Source organism: Chiloscyllium punctatum, chromosome 22 (genome assembly GCF_047496795.1).
Source record: "Chiloscyllium punctatum isolate Juve2018m chromosome 22, sChiPun1.3, whole genome shotgun sequence".
Taxonomy (NCBI): Eukaryota; Metazoa; Chordata; class Chondrichthyes; order Orectolobiformes; family Hemiscylliidae; genus Chiloscyllium; species Chiloscyllium punctatum.
Genome location: NC_092760.1, coordinates 78,350,552 through 78,373,743, shown reverse-complemented (window position 1 = coordinate 78,373,743; position 23,192 = coordinate 78,350,552). Strand labels below are relative to the sequence as shown.

Here is a 23,192-nt window from a genome sequence, read left to right as displayed (position 1 = left end):
CTCTTTACTTTCTAACATTATTTTACATATGATGGCACTTGAATGGAATTGTTCAGGAAGGTACAGACTTCTGAGAGCCTCAAAGTACCCCAAATCCCAGAGTTTTTAGAATCAATTCATCCAATGTTCATACAGATATCAATTGTAGCAGCGTTAACCAAAATTAGATGCCACCCTTTTCAAAACAGACATGTTAACATCTGGTTTAACAAAATAACCATATTTAACATTAATGGGCTCGAGATCAATTATCTGCCACAAACATTCTTTTGACAATTAATTTGATTTTGTCACTGCATTAGTTAATTTTAATACAATATTTAAAATGTCTATATCATTACATATTTTGCAAGAAGTTTATTGGTGATTTAGTTTTTGGTTAAAAGCAAAAAGCAATGAAAAGTTTGAGAACTTGTCAGGTTTACAATCTTGGAATCACGCCAGCTTGGTGACACAGCCACTGTATGTTCCCACACCCTCACAGCCTGACCCTACTTCCCAAACAGTCATGTATTATCGTGACAAATATAACAGGGTCCCTATCCCATCTCCCAGTTTAGCCAAAGAATAATCAAATTAAACAACACTCAACCCTAAAGGTTTACAGTTCATTTGTTTGATAAAGAGCTTTTAACCACTTTTTTTTAAACAAACCAATCAATATTTGAAGAAGCGATGGTTATTATGGTTCTAACATGAAAAGCTAATTTAAGAATTGTTCTGAAGAACTATCAAGGTGAGTACTAGTCAATTCATGTTTCCCCAGGAGAATGAAGGGTCAGCCAAAGATGGGTTTAAAGTCTATCATCCATCTACCAGGCAAAGGCTAGCAACCTCCCTGCCTTGAAGACTATTAATGGACCAGAAGCGTTTTTCCAACAATGCATCAACTCGCCTGGTGACTTTCTGATGTTACACCCCGAGTTACCGGATCATGCTGAATTACACATTTCTTCACTTTCCACTGTGAAGCTTGAACATTTCAGCTGAAGGGAATATCATCTACAGCGATATCCACTCAACCACCAGACCCATTTAGCCTCAAGCAAGGTTTTTAAACAAATAAGGAAGTATCGCTAAAATCATTGAAGTGAAACACTGAGTTATGCCAAGAATTCTGTCACTACAGAGTGAAGCCATGGGTTCAATTCCTATACCAGCTAAGTCACCACACATTCAGCTTCCTTCAAGATGGCACATGGGATTTTTTTTTTTATTCAATCATGGGAGATGGGTGTCACTGGCTGGGACATTATTTATTGCCCATCCAAATTACCCTCAAGAAGACAGTGATGAGCTGCCTTCTTGAACCCTGGCACTCCATAGGGTGTTGTTAAGAACAAGGTTGTGGGATTTTGACCCAGTGGCAATGAAGGAATAGTGAGTGACATGGAGGGGAACTTGGTGTTCCCATGCTCCCCTTGTCTTTCCAGGTGGCAAAGGGTGTAAGTTAGGAAGGAGTTTTCAAAAACAGTCTTGATCAGTTAGTGGAGTACATTTTGTTGCTGGCACACACCGCGACCACTGTGCGTCCATTGTGAAAGGAGTGAATACTGAAGCTGGTGGATGGAAGACAAGACCTGGCTTTAAGGGCTCATTCAAAAGAGAGGACTTTCAGAGTGCGGCAAGAGAAGGTTTGTTTCGAGTTCTCATCAAGGGGAGGCCATTCGATCGATCGTGCCAGTGCTGAATGTTGGTAGAACTATCCAATCCCTACTCTTTCGCCTTAACCCTGTCATTTCCATCACCCCTCACCACTGACAATTATTCATCTACTGCTCTTGTGAACATTATTACTGAAACAGATTCCTCCATCCTTTCAGATAATGCATTCCAGATCACAACAGCATAAAATAAAATTTGACCATATCGCACCTCTGCTGCACAAAGTTTTTTTTCCAACTTATTGAATCAGACCCGTTCATGATTTGGGTCACCAATATCAAATTTCAAACTACATTCCTTCCTCTAAAAGCTGATCAATTCCAGCTTGGTCAAGTCTCCACCCAGCTGATGTCCCGCATCACTGGCACCATTTTTGTAAATCTTACCTTCAAGATCTGAAAGGCCTGAGGACCTCTACTAAAGTGTGATGCCCAGCCTGGTATTTTTAGAAGGTTCAGCATAACCTATTTGCTTTTGCATAGAATTGCTGCTTTAATAAAGGACCCCAAAGGGTTTATTTTTGTGAAAAAGGAAACAGCATCCTGAAACAGTCCAGTCACCTTCAAAGATCAAGGTGCAACGGTCTCGGTCCCTGCACCTGTTTAATTTCCATAACCATGAGGTCAGCACACATTTTCCAATCGAACGCTCCAAAGAGGGGACTCAAACTCAATTTTCTAGAATCAGAAGCTAGAGAGTGTTACCAAAGAGCCACAGCCAACACCAGTCAATTGAAACAAAACAGAAATTGCTGGAGAAACTCAGCAGGGTCTTGCAGCATCTGTGGAGGGAAAGCACAGTTAACGTTTCGGGTCCAGTGACCCTGCTTCAGAATGGATGTAGCTAGGAAAGTGTGAATTGACCAGCCAATTGAAGCCTTTTTAGTTTTAAGGTTTCCTATCAGTTACATTATAGGATTCATCAAAACAAATTAAAAACCTCTTCTTTCAAAAATGTAACAGGCGTAAATCCATCTTTGTGCTACATGCCTCACTTTATATTTTTAGAGGAACAATCTGTTCAGATTATGAGACACCCCGGTGGCAGGTAGGACATGATTCTGGGCCTCAGTCCACAGCTCGGGACATTCCCACAGTGACACAGGAGCCCCCTTCTTGATATTGAGGTCACTCCATCAGTACATCATTTCAAGGTCCTCTGGGCATGAAAGAATTATCCTGAAAGAAAATACACAGCTTAAGACAGCCATGAAAGTCTAATTCAATATATGACAGTCTATCAAATTAGTGACATATCATCAGTGTTATAGTTACAGTGACTTATGTAAAACTAGTCCTTGTGATTAAGCCAGATAAAGTTTCTCTCAAACAAAAATAAGCTCTTGGCTCATGTTGACCTCACTCCAGCCACTTTACAGATGACATGGTTTATTTCTCTATAGTGCCTTTGGCTATTAAATAAATAACCTTCTTGTGCTTGGAAGAAAAGAAAAAGCTGAACCATCCTTAATATTTTTCAGTTCAGCCTTAAACACATATAGTGTGTGTCAGCACTTGAAATAAGGGGTGGAATTTGTTACTTTGTGATTTAACGAACGTACGCAGTAAACAAACAGCAGCAACTGCCATTCACTGTGCCAAGTCTTCCTGTGATTTAAGTCAATGCACTGTCCTTGGCAATGAGATACCATACACTACAACTTGCATTCAGAAAGCATGTTTAATGGTGAAAAACATCCGTTTCACAGATGTGTAATGACAAAAATTGACGAGACGCCAAAGAAGAAGAGGTGATTAAAACCTTGCTCAGAAGGATAGTATTACACAAACGACAGCTCAAACAGCTCACTTGGCCTGACAGGTGCTCAGAGAGCCTCTAAGGTGGATAGAAAGATGGAGTAAAAGGACTGGGGAAACTTTACCACAAAGAGGGGCAGGTCGCAGTTTTAGGATCTGATAGGGATCTTGTGGGTGGGTACCAGTCTGCAGTCAGCGCAATAAAAAAAAGGTTGGAGAGACTTAAGCATGAAGTTGTGAAGAAAAAGTGGACACAGCTACAAAAGACAACAGAACATTCTACAGTTGAGAGGAAACAGAGGTCAGAGATGCAGTGATAGCTTGCAAAGACAAAAAATAATAGTATCAGAAAGTGGTTTTGAAATAAGGAAACAGAAGCTGGGGAGGGGGAACTATGTGATACATTATCTTGTGAGACGGCAAAAAAAGACTTTGTGTATTTGGTGGTTTGACTGCAATGGCGTAAAGATATCAGGATGTGGACCTCAATGACATCAGTGAAGTCACAGAATTATGCAAGTTCAGGACTAGGACAGGGAGGTAACTTGGCTCCAATGGCAAGTGCAGCATGTGGTATAGACAGCTGAAAGGAAGATCGCAAATACTGTACATTCTCATTTCATAGCAGAGCTTTGGAAGTCGTTTGCTACACATGTCTTTTCCTGTTCCACAACAGCAATGTGTAATGCTTGCAGTCCACTGAAGCAACCACATCCCATTGCCATCCAATAAATGGACTGAATGCATAAAATCAGCCTGTTCAGGGATGCTATTACAAACCACTGGAGCAGTAGGACTTGAACTCCTGCATCAAAAGGCAGGGAGCCTTCTATACCATTTCTAAAAACTGGCATTCAGCTGTAGTTAAATTAGTGGAACAAACTAAGTTCTAGGTTCAAATCCCACTTCAGGGCTGGAGCACAAAAATCAAACTTCACATTCCAGTGCACTACTGAGAAAGCATTGCATTATTGCTGGTACTGCCTCTCAGATGACATGTTAAGACAAGACACTGTTTACCTACTCAGGTAAACACAGAAGATACTATGACAATTTTGAAAAGAATATGGGTCCAGGCTAACATTTGTCTATCAAATCAACTTTAGAAAAACAAAGGAGAGAGAGAGACAGAGAGAGAGAGAGAGAGAGAGAGAGACATATAGAGAGACAGGGAGAGAGACAGAGACACACAGAGAGAGTTTACCAAGCGTTAATAACCTGCTCTATTTTCTACAGTACATCAACCACATTTTGAAGGCTGCAAAGTTATCTGAGATGATCAGTGGCCCTAAAAGGAGCTAAATAAATGCAAGTCTGCAGAGGAAATAATGTCTCACAAACTTGATTGAGTTTTTTGAAGTAGTAACAAAGAGGATTGATGAGAGCAGAGTGGTAGATGTGATCTATATGGACTTCAGTAAGGCGTTCGACAAGATTCCCCATGGGAGACTGAATAGTAAGGTTAGATCCCATGGAATACAGGGAGAACTAGCCATTTGGATACAGAACTGGCTGAAAGGTAGAAGACAGAGGGTGGTGGTGCAGGGTTGTTTTTCAGACTGGAGGCCCGTGACCAGTGGAGTGCTACAAGGATCGATACATAAATGATTTGGATGCGAGCATAAGAGGTACAGTTAGTAAGTTTGCAGATGACACCAAAATTGGAGGTGTAGTGGACAGCGAAGAGCGATACCTCAGGTTAAAACAGGATCTTGACCTGATGTGCTAATGGGCTGAGGAGTGGCAGATGGAGTTTAATTCAGATAAATGCAAGGTGCTGCATTTTGGGAAACCAATCTTAGCAGGACTTATACACTAATGGTAAGGTCCTAGGGAGTGTTGCTGAACAAAGAGACCTTGGAGTGCAGGTTCATAGCTCCTTGAAAGTGGAGTCGCAGGTCGATAGGATAGTGAAGAAGGCGTTTAGTATGCTTTCTTTTATTGTTCAGAGTATTGAGTACAGGAGTTGGGAGGTCATGTTGCAGCCGTACAGGACATTGGTTAGGCCACTGTTAAAATATTGCGTGCAATTCTCGTCTCCTTCCTATCAGAAAGATGTTGTGAAACTTGAAAGGGTTCAGGAAAGATTTACAAGGATGTTGCCAGGGTTGGAGGATTTGAGCTATAAGGAGTGACTGAACAGGCTGGGGCTGTTTTCCCTGGAGCGTCGGAGGCTGAGGGGTGACCTTATAGAGGTTTACAAAATTATGAGGGGCATGAATAGGATAAATAGACAAAGTCTTTTCCCTGGGGTCAGGGAGTCCAGAACTAGAGAGCATAGGTTTAGGGTGAGAGGGGAAAGATATAAAAGAGACCTACAGGGCAACCTTTTCACACAGAGGGTGATACGTGTATGGAATGAGCTGCCAGAGGAAGTGGTGGAGGCTAATACAATTGCAACATTGAAAAGGCATTTGGATGGGGATATGAATAGGAAGGGTTTGGAGGGTTATGGGCTGGGTCCTGGCTGGTGGGACTAGATTGGGTGGGACTAGATTGTGTTGGGATATCTGGTCAGCATGGACAGGTTGGACCGAAGGGTCTGTTTCCATGCTGTACATCTCTATGACTCTATAACTAGCCAAACTACTCCTGCAGAGGAGATGTAAAAATAATTTTAAAAGAGGCTTTTTCAGTATTCACTTACTTTTTAGTCTTAAGTTCAATTGTAAGGAAACTCCATTTCCAATTATCATATGTGCATTCCTTTTATTCCATGTTAATTGTCTTTTACAAATTGAAATGATTCAAACCTGTAAAAGGTTACATAACTCGTGTAAACAACAAGGCTACCTCTTGTTGAAAATCACCTATAAAAGTTACATTAATCAACAGTGGAAATGCTTCTTAAATGTTGCAGACTGACATAGCATTTTCCCTGCCCCAATTTCAAAATATATAACTCAATAACAATGAGAACCTCCACGAAACAACTCACTGATATATGTTTAGCAATCTTATCTCAAGTAAAACCACCTGCTAAATAGGCTTCTTGAAGAGATCAAAGATTCTTTATCTCACCGTACAACCAATTCCTCTTCTTAAAATCAGTAACTTTCTCGTGAACTTCAACAAATTCGAGGTATTGAAGGATGAATTAGGTTTTTTTTCATTCAAGGAAGTTTTAGCAGTGTCTGGCTTTTGGCAATAAACAAATATATTATTGCCTGAAGCCACATTATCAGTATTTTGGGTGGTCTCCCTTATAATAATAGCAGTGTCTAATGAAAGTCAGCATGTACATAATAGATCACTTTCATGTTGCATGGTATTCAACCAAAGTAATCCTCAAACTGCTATTGCTTCATTAAAAGGTTATAATTAATCAAGGCAGTTTCTAAAACAATCCTCTTGCTTGAATGGATAGATTCCCAGCTCAGTACTTTTAACTCTTCCCATTCCAACAACTTGAATGTCTCCTTTTTACAAGTCATGAAAATCCCTGAAGATCATCGATATCACTGAAAGAACACACTTGAACGCCTATGGTTATAATGCTAAAACAAGGGCTACAAAAATCTTCAGATTGGTAATCTCAGGCATTACTGGTTGCAGCCATAGTTTCCCACGAAGCCAAATTTTTTAAGATTGACAGAAAGGTTTTCTAAGCCACTCGCACTTGGGGAATTTCCAGGTACCCGAATGTTGAATCTGATGGCAGTGTCTAGGTAACAAAAAACATTGTAGCAATCGCTCACTGCACCCCTGTAACACAGCAGTGACCTCCAAAGCCTCCAGAGTTCACACGATAATCCTGGCCTCTACTCCTCAGCTGGCCCCATAAACACCAACAGGGAGCTGTTGCATATTTCCCTGACAGCCATGTCCACGTGTGGAATCAGTGTTTTCAAAGAGCCACAGAAGGACAAGCCAGATCCTGCCTGGCTTCCAGCTATTCTTGTAGTTGCCCTTCACAGCAATGGTGAAATGTACATGAAAAGGAACATGGATTTTCAGGGCTGGAATGAGAGCCTTCATTACATATGCTTTATCATCTTGAATGTTTAATGAGTTGAAAGTATAAGGATGTTATATATGAAGTATTTTATCCCTAATGACATCATACATAAAAGGTGGATGGGCTATGCAACATTGTCCAGGGGTGTGCAGACTAGGTGGGTCAGCCACAGTAAATGCAGGGTGACAGGGATAGGGTCAGGGCTGGGTCTGGTTGAAATGCTGTTTGGAGCAGCAGACTTGATTGGCCCTCTTTTTGCAGTGTAGGTTTTCTATGATTCTGTAACACATTACCTCACCCACAATTCACCCACATTATAATTAAAATACAAAAGCAAAAATAGGTTCCTATTCCACATGGATTTGCTTTCTACTTCCAGAATAGACCTTTATTTATTTGAGTGTCACAGGCCATATGTTCATTTATCAAAAGCAACACCAATCCCAGATGTGATGACATTTTGTGCCTCAGATTGAGGTCCTTCAGGAACGGAGTAACTCTCTCAACAAAAAAAAGTTATTGAATCATGGAGAACCGTTAGGTCAAACAATTTTTCATCTTGTAACCTTGCTCTCTTCTGAGTCTAACTGCAAAACTGAAACAGCAATGTTCAAACTCCGTATAAGTCTTAATTACCAACAGGAACTTCCTTACTCTGGATCTTTTCATTTTCTGCACCATTCCAATTAAGTTACAGTCAGCATATTTCCAAGAACCCTGCAACTACAGTTTTTGAGTCGAAGAGTGTGGTGCTGGAAAAGCACGGCTGGTCAGGCAGCATCTGAAGAGCAGGAGAACCGATGTTTTGAGCATGAACTCTTCATCAGGAATGCGTTTTTGAGCGAAGCTGTAAGAGCAGCTTTGATTCTCTTGCCTCCCAATGGTTGCTTCTATGACTCCCAGCACATGGATCAAAACTGGGAGATCGTCAAGTATGGCATCCTGAGTAACAATGTACTTCCTACACTTGAATGTAAGATACAATTACACCAGTTTGCTACCTAAGAACTTACATCTTGACATGATCGATTCTTCACAAATGTCTCCAACATAATAGGTGTATGTAGCTCTCGCAGCTTTCACATATACATGAAGCCATTCCAACAGAACTTTGCTGAAAATGTGTTGCTGGAAAAGCGCAGCATCCAAGAAGCAGGAGAATCGATGTTTCAGGCATGAGCCCTTCTTCTTTTTCGGGCTCATGCCCGAAATGTCGATTCTCCTGCTCCTTGGATGCTGCCTGATCTGCTGCGCACTTCCAGCAACACATTTTCAGCTCTGATCTCCAGCATCTGCAGTTCCTCACTTTCTCCAACAGAACTTTGCCCTGCATTCGATCCAGCAATATTTTCGAACACAAATATAGCAAAAGTGCATTTGCCTTGGTTTTACAATATTAAAAGAGGAGCCAGATGGCCTTGAACATGATTCACAGAAAGTGAAAATCCAAGTACAGCAAACAGTTAGGGAGGGTGTGTTCTATTTTGTTCATTGAAATGTAAAAGTAGATCAGCCTTACTACGATAGTAAGGGATTTGGTGAAGCCACATTTGGAGGACTGCACGCAGTTTTAATCGTCTGGTCCATGGAAGGGTTATACTAAAAGGCTCACTTGACTGGCTCTCAAGATGACGGGTTTGTCCCAAGCAAAGAGATTGAGTAAACTATGCCTCTATTCCCTGGACTTTATAAGAGAGATGATCTAATGGAAACACAGCATTCTCAAGGGGCTTCACAGTGTCCTTGTTGAGTAAATGTTGGAGAGTTGAGAACAGTCTCAGCCTCAGAACAAAAGGTCGACAGGAAAAGACGTTTCTTCATCTGAAGAGTCGCTAATCTTTGTAATTCTCACACGCAGAGAGTTTATGGATCCTCAGACATTGGGTTTGATCATGACAGAAGTCAACAGACTTTGGGTACTAACAGAATTAAGGAATAAGAAGATTGTATGGGAGGCTAGGACTGAAGTGAAAGCTCAACTACGATCTTGAATAATGGAACAGGATCAAAAGGGCCTAAAAGCTCCTATTCCTCAAGTTCTTATTTCAGCCAGTTGACCGATAATGTTGAAAATATCCTGCTATCCTCAGTAATGTAATTAAGATTCAGGCAGGATGTCGAACAATTTGTAAATTATTGCCGACACTAATCATAGAATCCAGTCATGCAGTTTAGTTGAAAATGATGTGATGACACCGCCTCATTATTCTAGGCCCCCAAGCTAATTCAGGACAGGGAGAGAGGGAATGAGAAAACCATAGGAGCAGCTGTTGTTGAGTCAGCGAAATACTCACTGACGGTAAATTTACTGACAGCGCTACACAATCTGCTTGAGCATGGCGCTTACACTGTTCCCTTCCATTTCCTCCATTATGTTTCTTCTCCTGAGAGAAGTGACACATCTTTTCCCACAGACAGCACTGGCTCTTTGCAACCTTAAACATTGTGGCCAATTTTCAGAATGGTGAGAGCATAGTGTCAGCCAGGTACTTACCTGGAGGGAAAGAAACAGTAATACTTGGAATGGACTGCACAGATCATACTAGAGCTTCACTGAGGTATGGATGAGGAGACTGTCTCATTTGCAAGTTTTGTTGATGATTAGCAAACGCATGACAAACCATATTCTGTCCGCATTCAATCTGCTGTCCACTTAAAGGCTCACTGACTATCAATCCCTAAATGAAGATTCAACTGATTTGTGCTCACCTTCCCCAGTCTAATAATCAGTGGTACCTATTACCACCTAGACTGAGAAGAGTGAGATCAGACATGTTGATACTCAATTCCACCCACTCAGTCCTTCAAACTCATTTGTAGGCAGAATATGTGAGGAGGAAAGTAAACTTTTTTGGCAAATTAATTCAGTTATCTGTGATGAATAATATTTTGAGTAGACCTCTAAACATCCAATTGATTCCCATTACATATTCTGTCGTATATTTGATATCTCCATGCTTCACAATTAAAATAAAAGCAGTAAACTTGAAAATGACATGCACTGGTCCAACTTCTAGATTTTTGTCCTAATCGACCTGGTCAGAGACATATCTCTGGAGCAGATGGAACTTAAACTTGGGCCTCCGTGCTCAGAGATATGGAACACTACCGCTGCACAAGAGCCCTCCCATATACAAGCTATGTATCTTGTATAGGTCAAATGGAATTCGAGCACATTAATTTCCAAATAATACTGTTTTTCTTTCCATTTTTCTTAAGTAGTCAATTGCATTAACTGTTTCTCTCTCTCTCCACAGATGCTGTCAGACCTGCCGAGTTTCTTCACTGTTTTGATTACTGGCCTTTCCCTCTGAGAGGTAATCAATCCCTGATGGTTGAGTTTCCTAAACTCAAGGTCACTTGCAAACTTTGAGTCACTTGATTTCTCAGAAAGGGGCACGCGACCTGAAAAGTTAACTCTGATTTCTCTCCACAGATGCTGCCAGACCTGCCGAGCTTTTCCGGCAATTTCTGGTTTTGTTTCTAATTTACAGCATCCACATCCTTTCGGTTTTCACTTGCAAATCTCTTGATTAGGATAACGTTAGTGGGCTGAAGGACCTCCTCATGTGCTGTTGATCTCAGAGGCTGGCTGGGGCAGGATAAATGAACTGGTCCCCAACAGAAGCTCCCAGAGAATGAAGAGAATGAGTCCAGAGCAAAGGGGGTGTCCACCACTTGTTACCTCGTGGAAGATGGGGGGGGGGGGGGGCGAAAACAGAATTGTGCACGATCTGAATACCCACCCAGATATTATGTTTAAACACATCTCCCGTCAAAATGTCGTAACACCCCGCGGATGAAACAGCGGGAATGGACATGGCTCTGAAACGTGACCACTTGTTTGTTTCTGTTTAGGACTCGAACCACAACTTGTGTCCTGCCAATGGTTTTGTTTTGTTTTCTGGGCGCTAGGACCATGTGGTGGTCTCAGGAGTGATCCCGCAGTTCGGATGGGAAGGCAGCAGCAGCAGCAGCTCCGGGCTGTCCACTCGGTGGCGGCAGAAGGGAGGGAGGGAGAGACAGAGGGATTGACACTCAGTTCATGAACAAGACAGAGCAACGTGGGCAGAGGCTGACGCCGGACAGGAGCTGCTTTTAGGAACAGCCTGGCACCACCGCCAACACAGAGATAGACAGACACTTCCCCACCTCCCCCGTGTGTCCTCTTAAAGCCACAACGCACGGTTAAAACATCCCTTTCCGATTGCGTGGTTAACAACGTGCTGAGGCACAACATTCAACAAATGGCATGAAACTGAGAGAACAGAGGCGTGAGGTATAATATAAATGAGTATGTTAGATAGGTTTCACGTTTAAACGATATTGGTACCATTTAGCTCTGAGAGAGAAAAAAATAGAAACAGCGCAGGGCAGAGGGTAGGTCTGTCTGATGGTGCGGGGGATGGAAGAATTGGGAGGGGGCGAGATTGAATAGGGATGGTAGCAGCCCCTGGAGCAGGGCCAGCCAGTAGCAGACACTCTTAAGAGAGAGGGCCACTACCCTCTGTCCCCCAGACCCAGCCATCTCTCTGGACACAAATTCTCTCCCCACCCCCGTCACACACACAAAGCGAGCCCTCCACCTCCAATGCACAGCAGTGACACATTATAGCCACCGTTCTTAGAGATTGCTGGCGCTGGTGTTATACATCCTGCACTGTCTCTTACGAACGACAAATGAGGAATTTCGGGATGACCTGATGATCGTAACTATCTGAATGGGAGGAGTTCATTACCCAGATATGCCCCGGATTTTTTTTTAATTAAAAGAAAGGAAACAAACTATTATAACTCCACTTAAACTTGCTGGGCGTCCAAACTGACCTGGTATTTCTACAACTGGGAGTTGAAGCTGCTAATGTGTGTATGAGTGAGAGTGTGTGTGAATGTCAGGCGTCAGCGTGAAAAACATTCCACGGAACAGTTCAGCGCCCTGTAAGCGCGTTCCGCTGCAGCACATTCTGTGTTTCCGAGAGTGTTTTGATCATTACCAACCAGAAGACTGGGTAATTATAGCACTCGGACGGAAATGATCGAGTCCAATTTCCCCCAACATCACCCACCCCTCGCCACCGTGGGCTCTGCTCAGACAAAGCCAAAAGAAATTGAGAAGTTTTTAATTAAGAAAAGCGCACAGTCTATTCCGCATGGCTCCCCGCTCAAGCTGCAAATGCGATGGCATTCCAGATAATGACTTTCCAAAAGCAGTGTCCCCACTCGTCTTGCGGCGTGGAGTGTTGCTGTAATCCTTTGTCTAACAACAGATAAAGACTGAACTGGCGCCTGCATATTTTAATCGTGTTGTAAAGGCAGAAGAGGCTGAATTACCCCAGAGTCTGCTGCCTGGGGAGAGACAGAGAGAGAGGGGGGGGGGGTGGGTGGGGGTTGTATCTGATCGTCAATAAGAGGTAAAACTGAAACGAGGCAGGATCTTAAACAAAATAACACCTTACACGACCCCAAATGTTGAACGCACCCAGTTTTAAGCAAAAATATATATGAGAATTGATTTGGGGAGAGGGCAGAAAGAGAGAGGATAGATAGTTCAGCTGTCATTCATACAAGAATGCTGCAAACAATCTGACCAGGCTGCAGAAGTTTTTCTCTCACTCACACAGACAGACACAGAAAGACAGACAGACACACAGAGACAGACAGAGCACTTTGGACTTTAACTGAGTTGGGGGAGGAGGGGAAGAATGAGCTGAAACTTGGGCTGACCTCCTTCCCCTCCCCGACCCCCACCCCCAACACCCCATGCTTCCAGGGCTGGGATGTTTTTAAATGCAGGGATCAGTTCTGGGCATAAAAACCCTCGCAGGGGCAATATTACAAGTGGGCACATGGCTCGGTGGAGCAAGTTTTGTCTCCTCAGCATTTCACTGTTTTGAGTTAGATCCCACCGAGGCATTCCACCCCCAATACACTTTCTTTAAATACACCGACAAATGTACAGAAAAAAATCATCTTTTGTAGAGACTGCAGTGTCTTTTATCTTTTTTTATTAGGTAGACAGCGAGTCTGTTTAAAAATGACCAGTTTTATTCAGACTGTTTTGACTAGAGAGGACAGAGAGAGAGAGAGTTCCGCCTTCCGTCTGCAGCCGAGTGCTCTCATTCCGAATGCATACCACTCTGGACGCGGCTGCTGTTAGAACATGCAAGGTGTTGAAAACCTGCAGCCCGGAAAATGAACTCTGCTGCCTCGCTAATTTGTTGGAGGCTGCCTGAATCTGCACACCTCCCCTCTCAGGACTCCACACACACACACACACACACCTCCCCAAATCCGTCCTGTTTTTCCAGCCTTATTTTTTTAAAAAATCAAAATGCCCAAAATTCCAAGACAAAGAAACCGAGCACACGCTTCCAAACTTATACTGAGTTTGCTTTACTACACAATGTGGATTCGTTACACCAAGACTCACTTTATCACCCGCCCGCAGCTACTGGGGCTGCAGGAATGAAGTGGGAAAAAGTTGCAAAGTGAGTGTTAAGTGACATTTACCCAGGTCCCAAACAACACACCGTATTCCACACAGACAAGGTGAGAGAGGGTATCACCCCTGACCTGGGCTCTCCCCATGGACCTCACTCATTGCTGCTCAGCCAGTTTGCAAACTGTCCCTCTCTTACACTCCAACCACTCTCCTCAAAACACACTGGACAGGAAAACAAAATGTTCAGGACAAAAAAGACCTTACCTTGGGTAAGAGGCACAGTAGCAACCAAGAAGCCAAACAGCAGCGTGAGACGCTGCATTCTGATGTTGCCTCCCTCCTCAAGATTTGTATTGATTCAACCAGAACTTCTGAAAATTATTTTTATGTATCTATTATAAAGAAAGGAACAAATGGTTCTTTTTTTTGGGAAAAAAAATAAAAACCTCAGCAGACAGAGGGATGCTCAGATCATGGTTAGCAGCGCCGGGGTTTCTGGTTAAAGTGTCCCCCTTCTACTCTGTGTAAGATGAAAGTTGACGGCGCAGTTGCTGAGCATCACGCCAGCGTCCCTGCTCACTCCGGCTTTGCCAGCATTGCTCCCATACACTGGGAAAAAAAGGAGCATGGAGTGCACCACTCCATCCACAGGGGGAGGGGAGGGAGCGCAGGAGAGTTCACAAACTGATGGCAAAAGGAGGGTATCGTCAATGTCCCCTCGCCTCAACTCTGAACACTTTATACGATCACTCCAAGTATCTCAGTGAAGGTAGCGACTGCGATAGGAAAGGCGCGTGCATTTCTGTAGTCAGTCACCAACTTGATTCCACCCCCCCCCCAGCTCAAGTCGCTTGTTGAATGTGAGAAGCTTCCCCATCCCTAAACTTGCGATAGTCAGTCCCATTGGCAGAAGCTGGACTGACCCAGAAGATACCAGTGGTTGAAACATTAGGGGACACTTCACACAAAGCATTATCTTAAGTTACGTTCAAAATTACTCAGTGCAACCGAGTTGTAACATTGTAACAAATTGGAATTCTCAGAATTTGTACAGCATCTTTAATGCAGTTACAAAGCCTCAGACCACTTCACAGCATCTACAAGATCATAAGACCATGAGACATAGGAGCAGAAAGCAGGCCATTCAGCCCATCAAATCTACGCTACACTGAGATCACAGCTGATCTGAAAATCCACAATCCCACTTTCCTTTTCTCCACAACCCTTAAAAAAATCTGTCTGTCTCAGCCCTGAATATATTTTTCAACCCAGCCTCAACAGACTTCTGAGGTAAAGTATTCTATTACCCTCCAAGAGAAGAATTTCCTTCTCTCTCTTCAATGTGTGACTATCTTATTCTGACATTATGACCTATGGTCCTAGACTCTCCCACAGGATCTACCAGCCTTTCTGAAACAATAAACATACATATTCCCGAAGCATCTTTTATGTTTCAATAAGATTACCTCGCATTCTTCTAAACTCCAACAAGAAGAAGCCCAACCTACTCAACCTCTCCTCATAATTCATTCCTTCCCATACCCAGGATCAGGCCAGTAAACCTTCTCCCAACTGCCTCCAATGCCAGGTTATCGTTTCTTAAATGAGGGGACCAAAACTGTTCACAGCATTCCAAATGTGGTCTAAATTGTACCTTAAAAATGTGTTGCTGGAAAAGCGCAGCAGGTCAGGCAGCATCAAAGGAGCAGGAGAATCGACGTTTCAGGCATAAGCCCTTGTTCAGGAATTGTTCAGATTCCTGAAGAAGGGCTTATGCCCGAAACGTCGATTCTCCTGCTCCTTTGATGCTGCCTGACCTGCTGCGCTTTTCCAGCAACAGACTTTTAAGCTCTGATCTCCAGCATCTGCAGTCCTCACTTTTTCCTAAATTGTACCTTGACTAGTTTTAGCAAGATTTCCCCATTTCTGTTCAATTCCTTTTGAAATCAAAGCCAACATTCCATTTGTTTTGCCGATTACTGAGTTTGTATGCTATCTTTTCAACATCTATACATTTGTCCCAAATCCCTCTCTGCTGTGGCCTTTTGCACTCTTTCTCCATTTAGTTAATATCAACTTTCTGTTATACAGCCTTAGAGCCATACAGCACAGAAACAGACCCTTCCATCCAACTCATCCATGCCAACCAAGTTTCCCAAACTAAAACAGTCTCACTTAACTGCACTTGGCCCATATCCCTCCAAACTTTTCCTATTCATGTACCTGACAAATGTCTTTTGCAATGTTGTATCTCTACCTGCATCTACCACTTCCATTTCACATACAAACCACCTTCTATATGAAAAGGTTGTCTCTCATGCCCTTTTTAAATATCTCTCCTCTCACCTTAAAAAAATACCTCTAGTTTTGAACTCCACTAATCTAGGGAAAAGACACTTGTTATTCACCTAATCTATGCCCCTCATGATTTTATAAGTTTCTGTAAGGTCACCCTTCCACCTCCTATACTCCGGGGGCAGGACGTCCCAGCCTATCCAACCCCATCTTCTAAATCAAACCCTACAGTCCCAGCAACATCCTGGTAAACCGTTTCTGACCCCTCTCCAATTTAGTAATTTCCTTCCCACAGCAGGGCAATCAGAACTGCACACAGTTCTCTAAAAGTGGCCTCACCAACGTCCTGTACAACATCAACTCCTATATTCACTAGTCTGAGCAATGAAATCAAGCGTACTAAATGCCTTCTTCACCACCCTTTCGACCTATGAAGCAACTTTCAAAGAACTTGTACCTGAACCCCTAGGTCTCTCTCTGTTCAACATTACTACCCGGGGCCCTTCCATTAACTGAATATGTCCTGCCCCTGTTTGTTTTACCAAATTGCAATGCCTTGCATTTATCTAAAACTCAATCCGCCACTCCTCAGCCCATTGGCACAATTAATTATATTCCTTTTCTAATCTTAGATAACCTTCTTCACTGTTAACTATACCACCACCTCTGGTGTCATCCACACACATACAAACACTTCCTGCCAAAGTACATAATCTCACATTTTCCCACATTATATTCCATCTGCCAAGTTTTTGCCCATTTGCTTAACCTGCTTATGTCCCTCTACAGACTCCTTATATCATCCTCACTCCTTGCCTATCTGTCTATTGTTATGTCATCCACAAACTTGGCTGTACAACATTCATTTTCCTCATCCAAGTCATTAATATATTGTAAATGATTATGGTCCCAGCACTAATACAAGGAGATATCCTTTACATCAGGGAGACAGGACACCTTCTTGCGAATCGTTTCAGAGAACATCTCTGGGACACCCACACCCACCAACCCCACTGCCCCGTGGCTGAACACTTCAACTCCCCCTCCCACTCCGTAAAGGACATGCAGATCCTGGATCTCCTCACTCCGTAAAGGACATGCAGATCCTGGATCTCCTCCATCGCCAAACTGTTTCCACCTGACACCTGGAGGAAGAATGCCTCCTATTCCACATTGGGACCCTGCAACCACGTGGGATAAATGTGGATTTCAACAGCTTCCTCATTTCCCCTCCCCCCCACATTATCTCAGTCCCAAGCCTCCAACTTGGCACCACCCTCCAGACCTGTCCATCACTCCCCCCTCTCCCCAATCACCTTCTCCCTCACCTTCATCTCCCTATCGCACTCTCAGCTACCTTTCCCCCCCAGCCCTACTCTCTCCCATTTATCTTTCATCCCCGGCCCACAAGCCCAATTCGTGATGAAGGGCTAATGCCCGAAATGTCAATTCTCCTGCTCCTTGGATGCTGCCTGACCTGCTGTGCTTTTCCAGCAACACACTCTCATCTCTGATCTCCAGCACCTGCAGTCCTCACTTTCTCAGAGTTCAAGTTAGGTCCTACACAAGTTTTAAAACATTCATTTATAAGCTGTAAGTGTCGAGGGACAGGTTTATGCCCCTTTACTGTTGGTGGTGAGCTACCTTTTTGAAACCTTGCAGTCCTTCTGGGAGAGGGGGTGTTATTGGGAAGGAAATTCAGGATTTTGACCCAGTGACAGTCCAGGAATGGTGATGTAGTTTCAAGTCAGGATGGTGTAATAGTTTATAGAGAAACTTCTAGGTGATGGAGTTCCCCTGAATCTGCTGCTGATGTTGTTGAAGAAGCCTTGATGAATGGCTTTAGTGGATCTTGTACATCATATCGCTGCTACTGTGCATTAGTGCAGAGGTAAATCTTGAAGGTGAAACCTGATACATTCTGTCTAAAGTGTGCGGCCATGGAGGTGCCACAATCTCAGACTGGGGTGCTGACGCAGCTCCCAGCATTGACGCCTGGTTTTAGAAGCTGCTGCCAGGGTGGACACTTGGAAGTCTGTGCAACAAAGCAACTAATTGGATGGAAGGCTGGGGTGCTTGGGCTGCAAATCAAAGAAGCCATTTTATCCTGGATTGTGTCGAGCTTCCAGGCAAGCGGCCACATCAGACTTGTCTTTGATATTAGTGATGTATTACTCTTTTTGCAAGGTTTGTGAAGGTTTGTAGCTCAGGTTGAGGTTTAGGGTGTAGGTTTGCTCGCTGAGCTGTAGGTTTGATATCCAGACGTTTCATTACCTGGCTAGGTAACATCATCAGTGGCGACCTCCAAGTGAAGCGAAGCTGTTGTCTCCTGATTTCTATTTATATGTTTTCCTGGATGGGGTTCCTGGGGTTTGTGGTGATCTCATTTCCTGTTCGTTTTCTGAGGGGTTGATAGATGGTAGCTAGATCTATGTATTTGTTTATGGCGTTGTGTTTGGAGTGCCAGGCCTCTAGGAATTCTCTGGCATGTCTTTGCTTAGCCTGTCCCAGGATAGATATGTTGTCCCAGTCGAAATGGTGGTTTTTTACATCCATGTGTGGGGTTATGAGGGAGAGAGGGTCATTTCTTTTTGTGGCTAGCTGGTGTTCATGTATCCTGGTGGCTAACTTTCTTCCTGTTTATCCTACGTAGTGTTTGTGACAGTCCTTGCATGGAATTTTGTAGATGACGTTGGGTTTGTCCATGGGATGTACTGGGTCTTTTAAGTTTGTTAGTTTTTGTTTGAGAGTGTTGGTGGGTTTGTGTGCTACTAGGATTCCAAGGGGTCTTAGTAGTCTGGCTGTCATTTCTGAAACTTCTTTGATGTATGGTAAGGTGGTTAGGGTTTCTGGCTGTGTTTGGTCTGCTTGTCGTGGTTTGTCTTGAGGAATCTGCGGACTGTATTTTTTGAGTATCTGTTCTTCTTCAATACGTTGTATAGGTGGTTCTCCTCTGTTTTCCGAAGTTCGTCTGTGCTGCAGTGTGTGGTGGCTCGTTGGAATAGTGTTCTGATACAGCTTCGTTTGTGTGTGTTGGGACGGTTGCTGGTGTAGTTAAGTATTTGGTCAGTGTTTGTCGGTTTTCTGTATACGCAGGTTTGTAGTTCTCCGTTGTCCTTTCTTTCGACTGTGACGTCCAGGAAGGCGAGTTTGTTGTCGGTTTCTTCCTCCTTGGTGAACTTTATGCTTGTGAGGGTGTTGTTGATGATGTTAAATGTCTCTTCTATCTTGTTTCGTTTTGTGATGACAAAGGTGTCATCTATGTAGCGGACCCAAATTTTTGGTTTGATGGTTGGTGGGGCTGTTTGTTCTAGTCTTTGCATTACCGCTTCTGCTATGAATCCTGATAGCGGAGATCCCATGGGTGTGCTGTTGGTTTGTTTGTAGATTATGTTGCACTTTGGCAAAAAGAATAAAAGCACAGACTACTTTCTAAACGGTGAGAAAATTCGTAAAGCCAAAGTACAAAGGGATCTGGGAGTGCTAGTCGAGGATTCTCTAAAGGTCAACATGCAGGTTGAGTCTGTGATTAAAAAAGCGGATGCGATGTTGTCACTTATCTCAAGAGGGTTGGAATATAAAAACACCATTGTGCTACTGAGACTTTATAAAGCTCTGGTTAGGCCCCATTTGGAGTACTGTGTCCAGTTTTGGTCCCCATACCTCAGGAAGGACATACTGGCACTGGAACGTGTCCAGTGGAGATTCACACGGATGATCCCTGGAATGGTAGGCCTAACATATGAGGAACGGCTGAGGATCTTGGGATTGTATTCGTTGGAGTTTAGAAGATTAAGGGGAGACTTAATAGAGATGTACAAGATAATACATGGCTTGGAAAGGGTGGATGCTAGGAAATTGTTTCCGTTAGGTGAGGAGACTAGGACCCACGGACACAGCCTTAGAATTAGAGGGGGTAAATTCAGAACAGAAATGCGAAGACATTTCTTTAGCCAGAGAGTGGTGGGCCTGTGGAATTCATTGCCGCAGAGTGCACTGGAGGCCGGGACGCTAAATGTCTTCAAGGCAGAGGTTGATAGATTCTTGTTGTCTCGGGGAATTAAGGGCTACGGGGAGAATGCGGGTAAGTGGAGTTGAAGTGCCCATCAGCCATGATTGAATGGCGGAGTGGACTCGATGGGCCGAATGGCCTTGCTTCCACTCCTATGTCTTATGGTTTTATGGTCTTATGGTCTTATGGTATTACTCTCTGCAGAGTTCCCTGTCCCTAACCTATTGTTGTAGGCACAGGATTTAAAAGACCAGTCCGATCCAGTGTAAAGTCAATGGTAATGCCCAGGTTGTTGATAGTGTGGGATTTAGTGATGGTGATGCCATTGAATGCCAAAGGATTATGGTTAGATTCTCTCTTGTTGGTGATGATCATTGCCTGGTACCTGTGAGATTTAAATGTTGCTGGCCACTTATCAACTTAAACTGAGACATTGTTAGCTTCAGTATCTATGAAGTCACAACTGGTACTCAACATTGTACATCTCCACTTTTGGTCATATGACGGAAGGAATGTCATTGAGGGGGCAGTTGTAGATCGATGGTGATTGGTCACTACATTGAGGCACTCCTGCAGCAATGTTCTCGGACTGAGACAACAACCACAACCATCTTCCTTTGTGTCAGGCAAGACATCAGTCAACAGAGAACTACTCCCTGATGCCCATTGACTTCAAGACTCCTTGATGCCACCCTTAGACATATGTTGCCTTGACATCAAAGTAGTCACTGTCACCCCATCTAATACTCTGGAGTTGCTAGAGAGCTGACATTTAGTTGGATGTTATCTGAAAAAGAAAATATTTGCAGCCGACAGGGGAGGGGGACTAGGTGAGTTGCTCTTGGGCAATCGATAGTCTAGTGGTTTTATCACTAGAGTATTAATCTAGAGATCCAGGTAATGGTCTCTGGGAAAACTGGGTTCAAATCCTGCCATAGTAGATGTAGAATTATGAATTAAATAAAAATTTGGAAACAAAAGTCTAATAATGACCATGAAACTATGCTCTGATTGACAGGAAAACCCACTTGGTTCTCTAATGTACTTAGGGAAGGACATCTGCCATCCTTACCTGGTCTAGTCTACATGTGACTCCAGATCCACAGCAATATGATTGACTCCAAACTGCCCTCTGGCAGTTAAAATAGACCATAAAATGTTGATGTGGCCAAGTACGCCCATGTCCTGAGGCTAAATGAGAAAAAAAAGAGGAGAGCTAACACAGACACAGTGGTCTGATCAGTGTGATTCCATGCCTTCACCATACTCTTTGATTGTACTGGGTGTGTGATGGGGATGGGAGTGGGGTAGGGACAGGAATCTATCTTGAATTATCACTGAAGCCTCCCAGCAACAAAAGAATAGTAACAGTAGGAGGCAGTGACGGCACAATTCTGTGTAAACACATGTAAAAGGACATTCAACATAATTCAAAGAACATCATAGAATCCTTCCAGTGTGGAAACAGGCCATTTGGTCCAAAGGTCCACTCCGACCCTCCAAAGAATAACCCAGAGACATTCCCGTACCTTATTTCTACATTTACCCCTAAATGATGCACTAACCTACACATCCCTGAACACAATGGGGTAATTTAGCGTGGCCAATCCATCTAACCTGCACATTCTTGGATTGTGGGAGGAAACCTGCACAGATATGGGGAGAATGTGCAAACTCCACACAGACACTCACCCGAGGTTGGAATCAAACCCATGCCCCTGGGGCTATGAGGCAGCAATGCTAATCACTACACCACTGTGCCACCCTAATTTTTTTCTTCAACATAAGGGAGCCTTGGAGAATCCAGGTGTTGTGCAGCAGAATGTCTTACCTGGACATGCTTGAGGAGGAGTGTACAATAAGGTTGTGTTTCGCAGCCAGGCACCTGTGATGGTAGGAACGTTAATTAAACAATAGGGCACACACAACACTGGCTCTGGCTTGGAAGTGAGGGTGCCCCTCAACTTGATTGCCACAAGGTCAATCCCGGCTGCAATTAACACAATAGATAATATCTGTAAGTGTGCCGCTCAAACAGGTAACAGATGTTCTTTTCATAAGGAGACAGTGTGAAGTCAAATTTCTGTTGTCTGTTGTAGATCAGGATGAGAAAGGTCTCAATCCGCCCCCCAACACGGGATTTCCCCAGGTGCACAATACAATTGACGGCACACATGTTGCCCTTTGCTATTTCTGTTTTTGCAAAAGACGGGAGCATGGTCTGTGCAGTGGTAGTGCCCCTAACTCTAGGCCAGGAGGACTGGCTTCAAGTTCCATCTGCTCCTGGGGTGTATCATAACATGCGTGAACAGTTTGATTAAAAATATCTACAACAAGCAAGGGAATAGACTCTTGTGGTGCAATGGTAGTGTCCCTACCTGGAGGCCCAGGTTCAAGTCCCATCCACTCCAGAGCTGTGTGATAATACCTCTGAACAGGTTAATTAGAAATTATCTATAACAAGCTTTTCCTGCATATTCAGGTGGTTTGTGACCACAATGAATAGCATGGGTTTGTGCCTTCATTTGACATCAGTCTCTTGGTTGACTCAGAGCCTAGACTGCTGTCGGGCAGACCTCTTGGAGACATGGTGTACTCCCTTCAGGTTTAAACATCTGTCTGAATTAAAGATATAGAGGCTGAAACTAAGCACACACGACACAGAAACCAGAGCACTCAGCTGTCCTCAATCAAAGGGATTAATGCTTGTCCTCATCTGGAGGAAATCTTCAATGTAGTCTGTCCTTTCTTAAACTTTATTATTGCTTGGAAATCTTCCCTGCAGGCAGGAGGTTGGTTAATAGCAACCTAGTGAGATGCTTTGGGGATGTGTGTGTAGAATGGTGATGCTGGTGTGTGAAGGGTGGCAAAACCGAGGCGGTGAACACTTGTGTCAGAGTCATAGGTGCAGAATGTGGCATTGATGGAAGTGAAGTATTAAATGGATGGACACGTTCTTAAACCAGGGATGGATTGGGCTTGCAGGATTATGTCAAGAGGGATGTAAGATAAGAGCTAGGAGACTTGCTTTAGCAATCTTAGTCAGGCAAATACATATTTTTC

The 23,192-nt window shown here is 43.5% G+C and overlaps 1 protein-coding gene across 7 annotated transcripts in view; it reads right to left on the bottom strand.

Moving 5' to 3' along the window:
- Nucleotides 1-14,419, bottom strand: part of lrp4 (low density lipoprotein receptor-related protein 4) — a 414,285-nt gene extending 399,866 nt beyond the window's left edge. For all 7 annotated transcript variants that reach the window (XM_072592685.1, XM_072592682.1, XM_072592684.1 and 4 more), the window contains exon 1: nt 14,087-14,419. In XM_072592685.1, the coding sequence (XP_072448786.1) occupies nt 14,087-14,144 (58 nt within the window). In that variant the 5' untranslated portion in view covers nt 14,145-14,419. The remainder of the gene's footprint in view (nt 1-14,086) is intronic.
- Between the last annotated feature and the right edge of the window lie 8,773 nt (nt 14,420-23,192).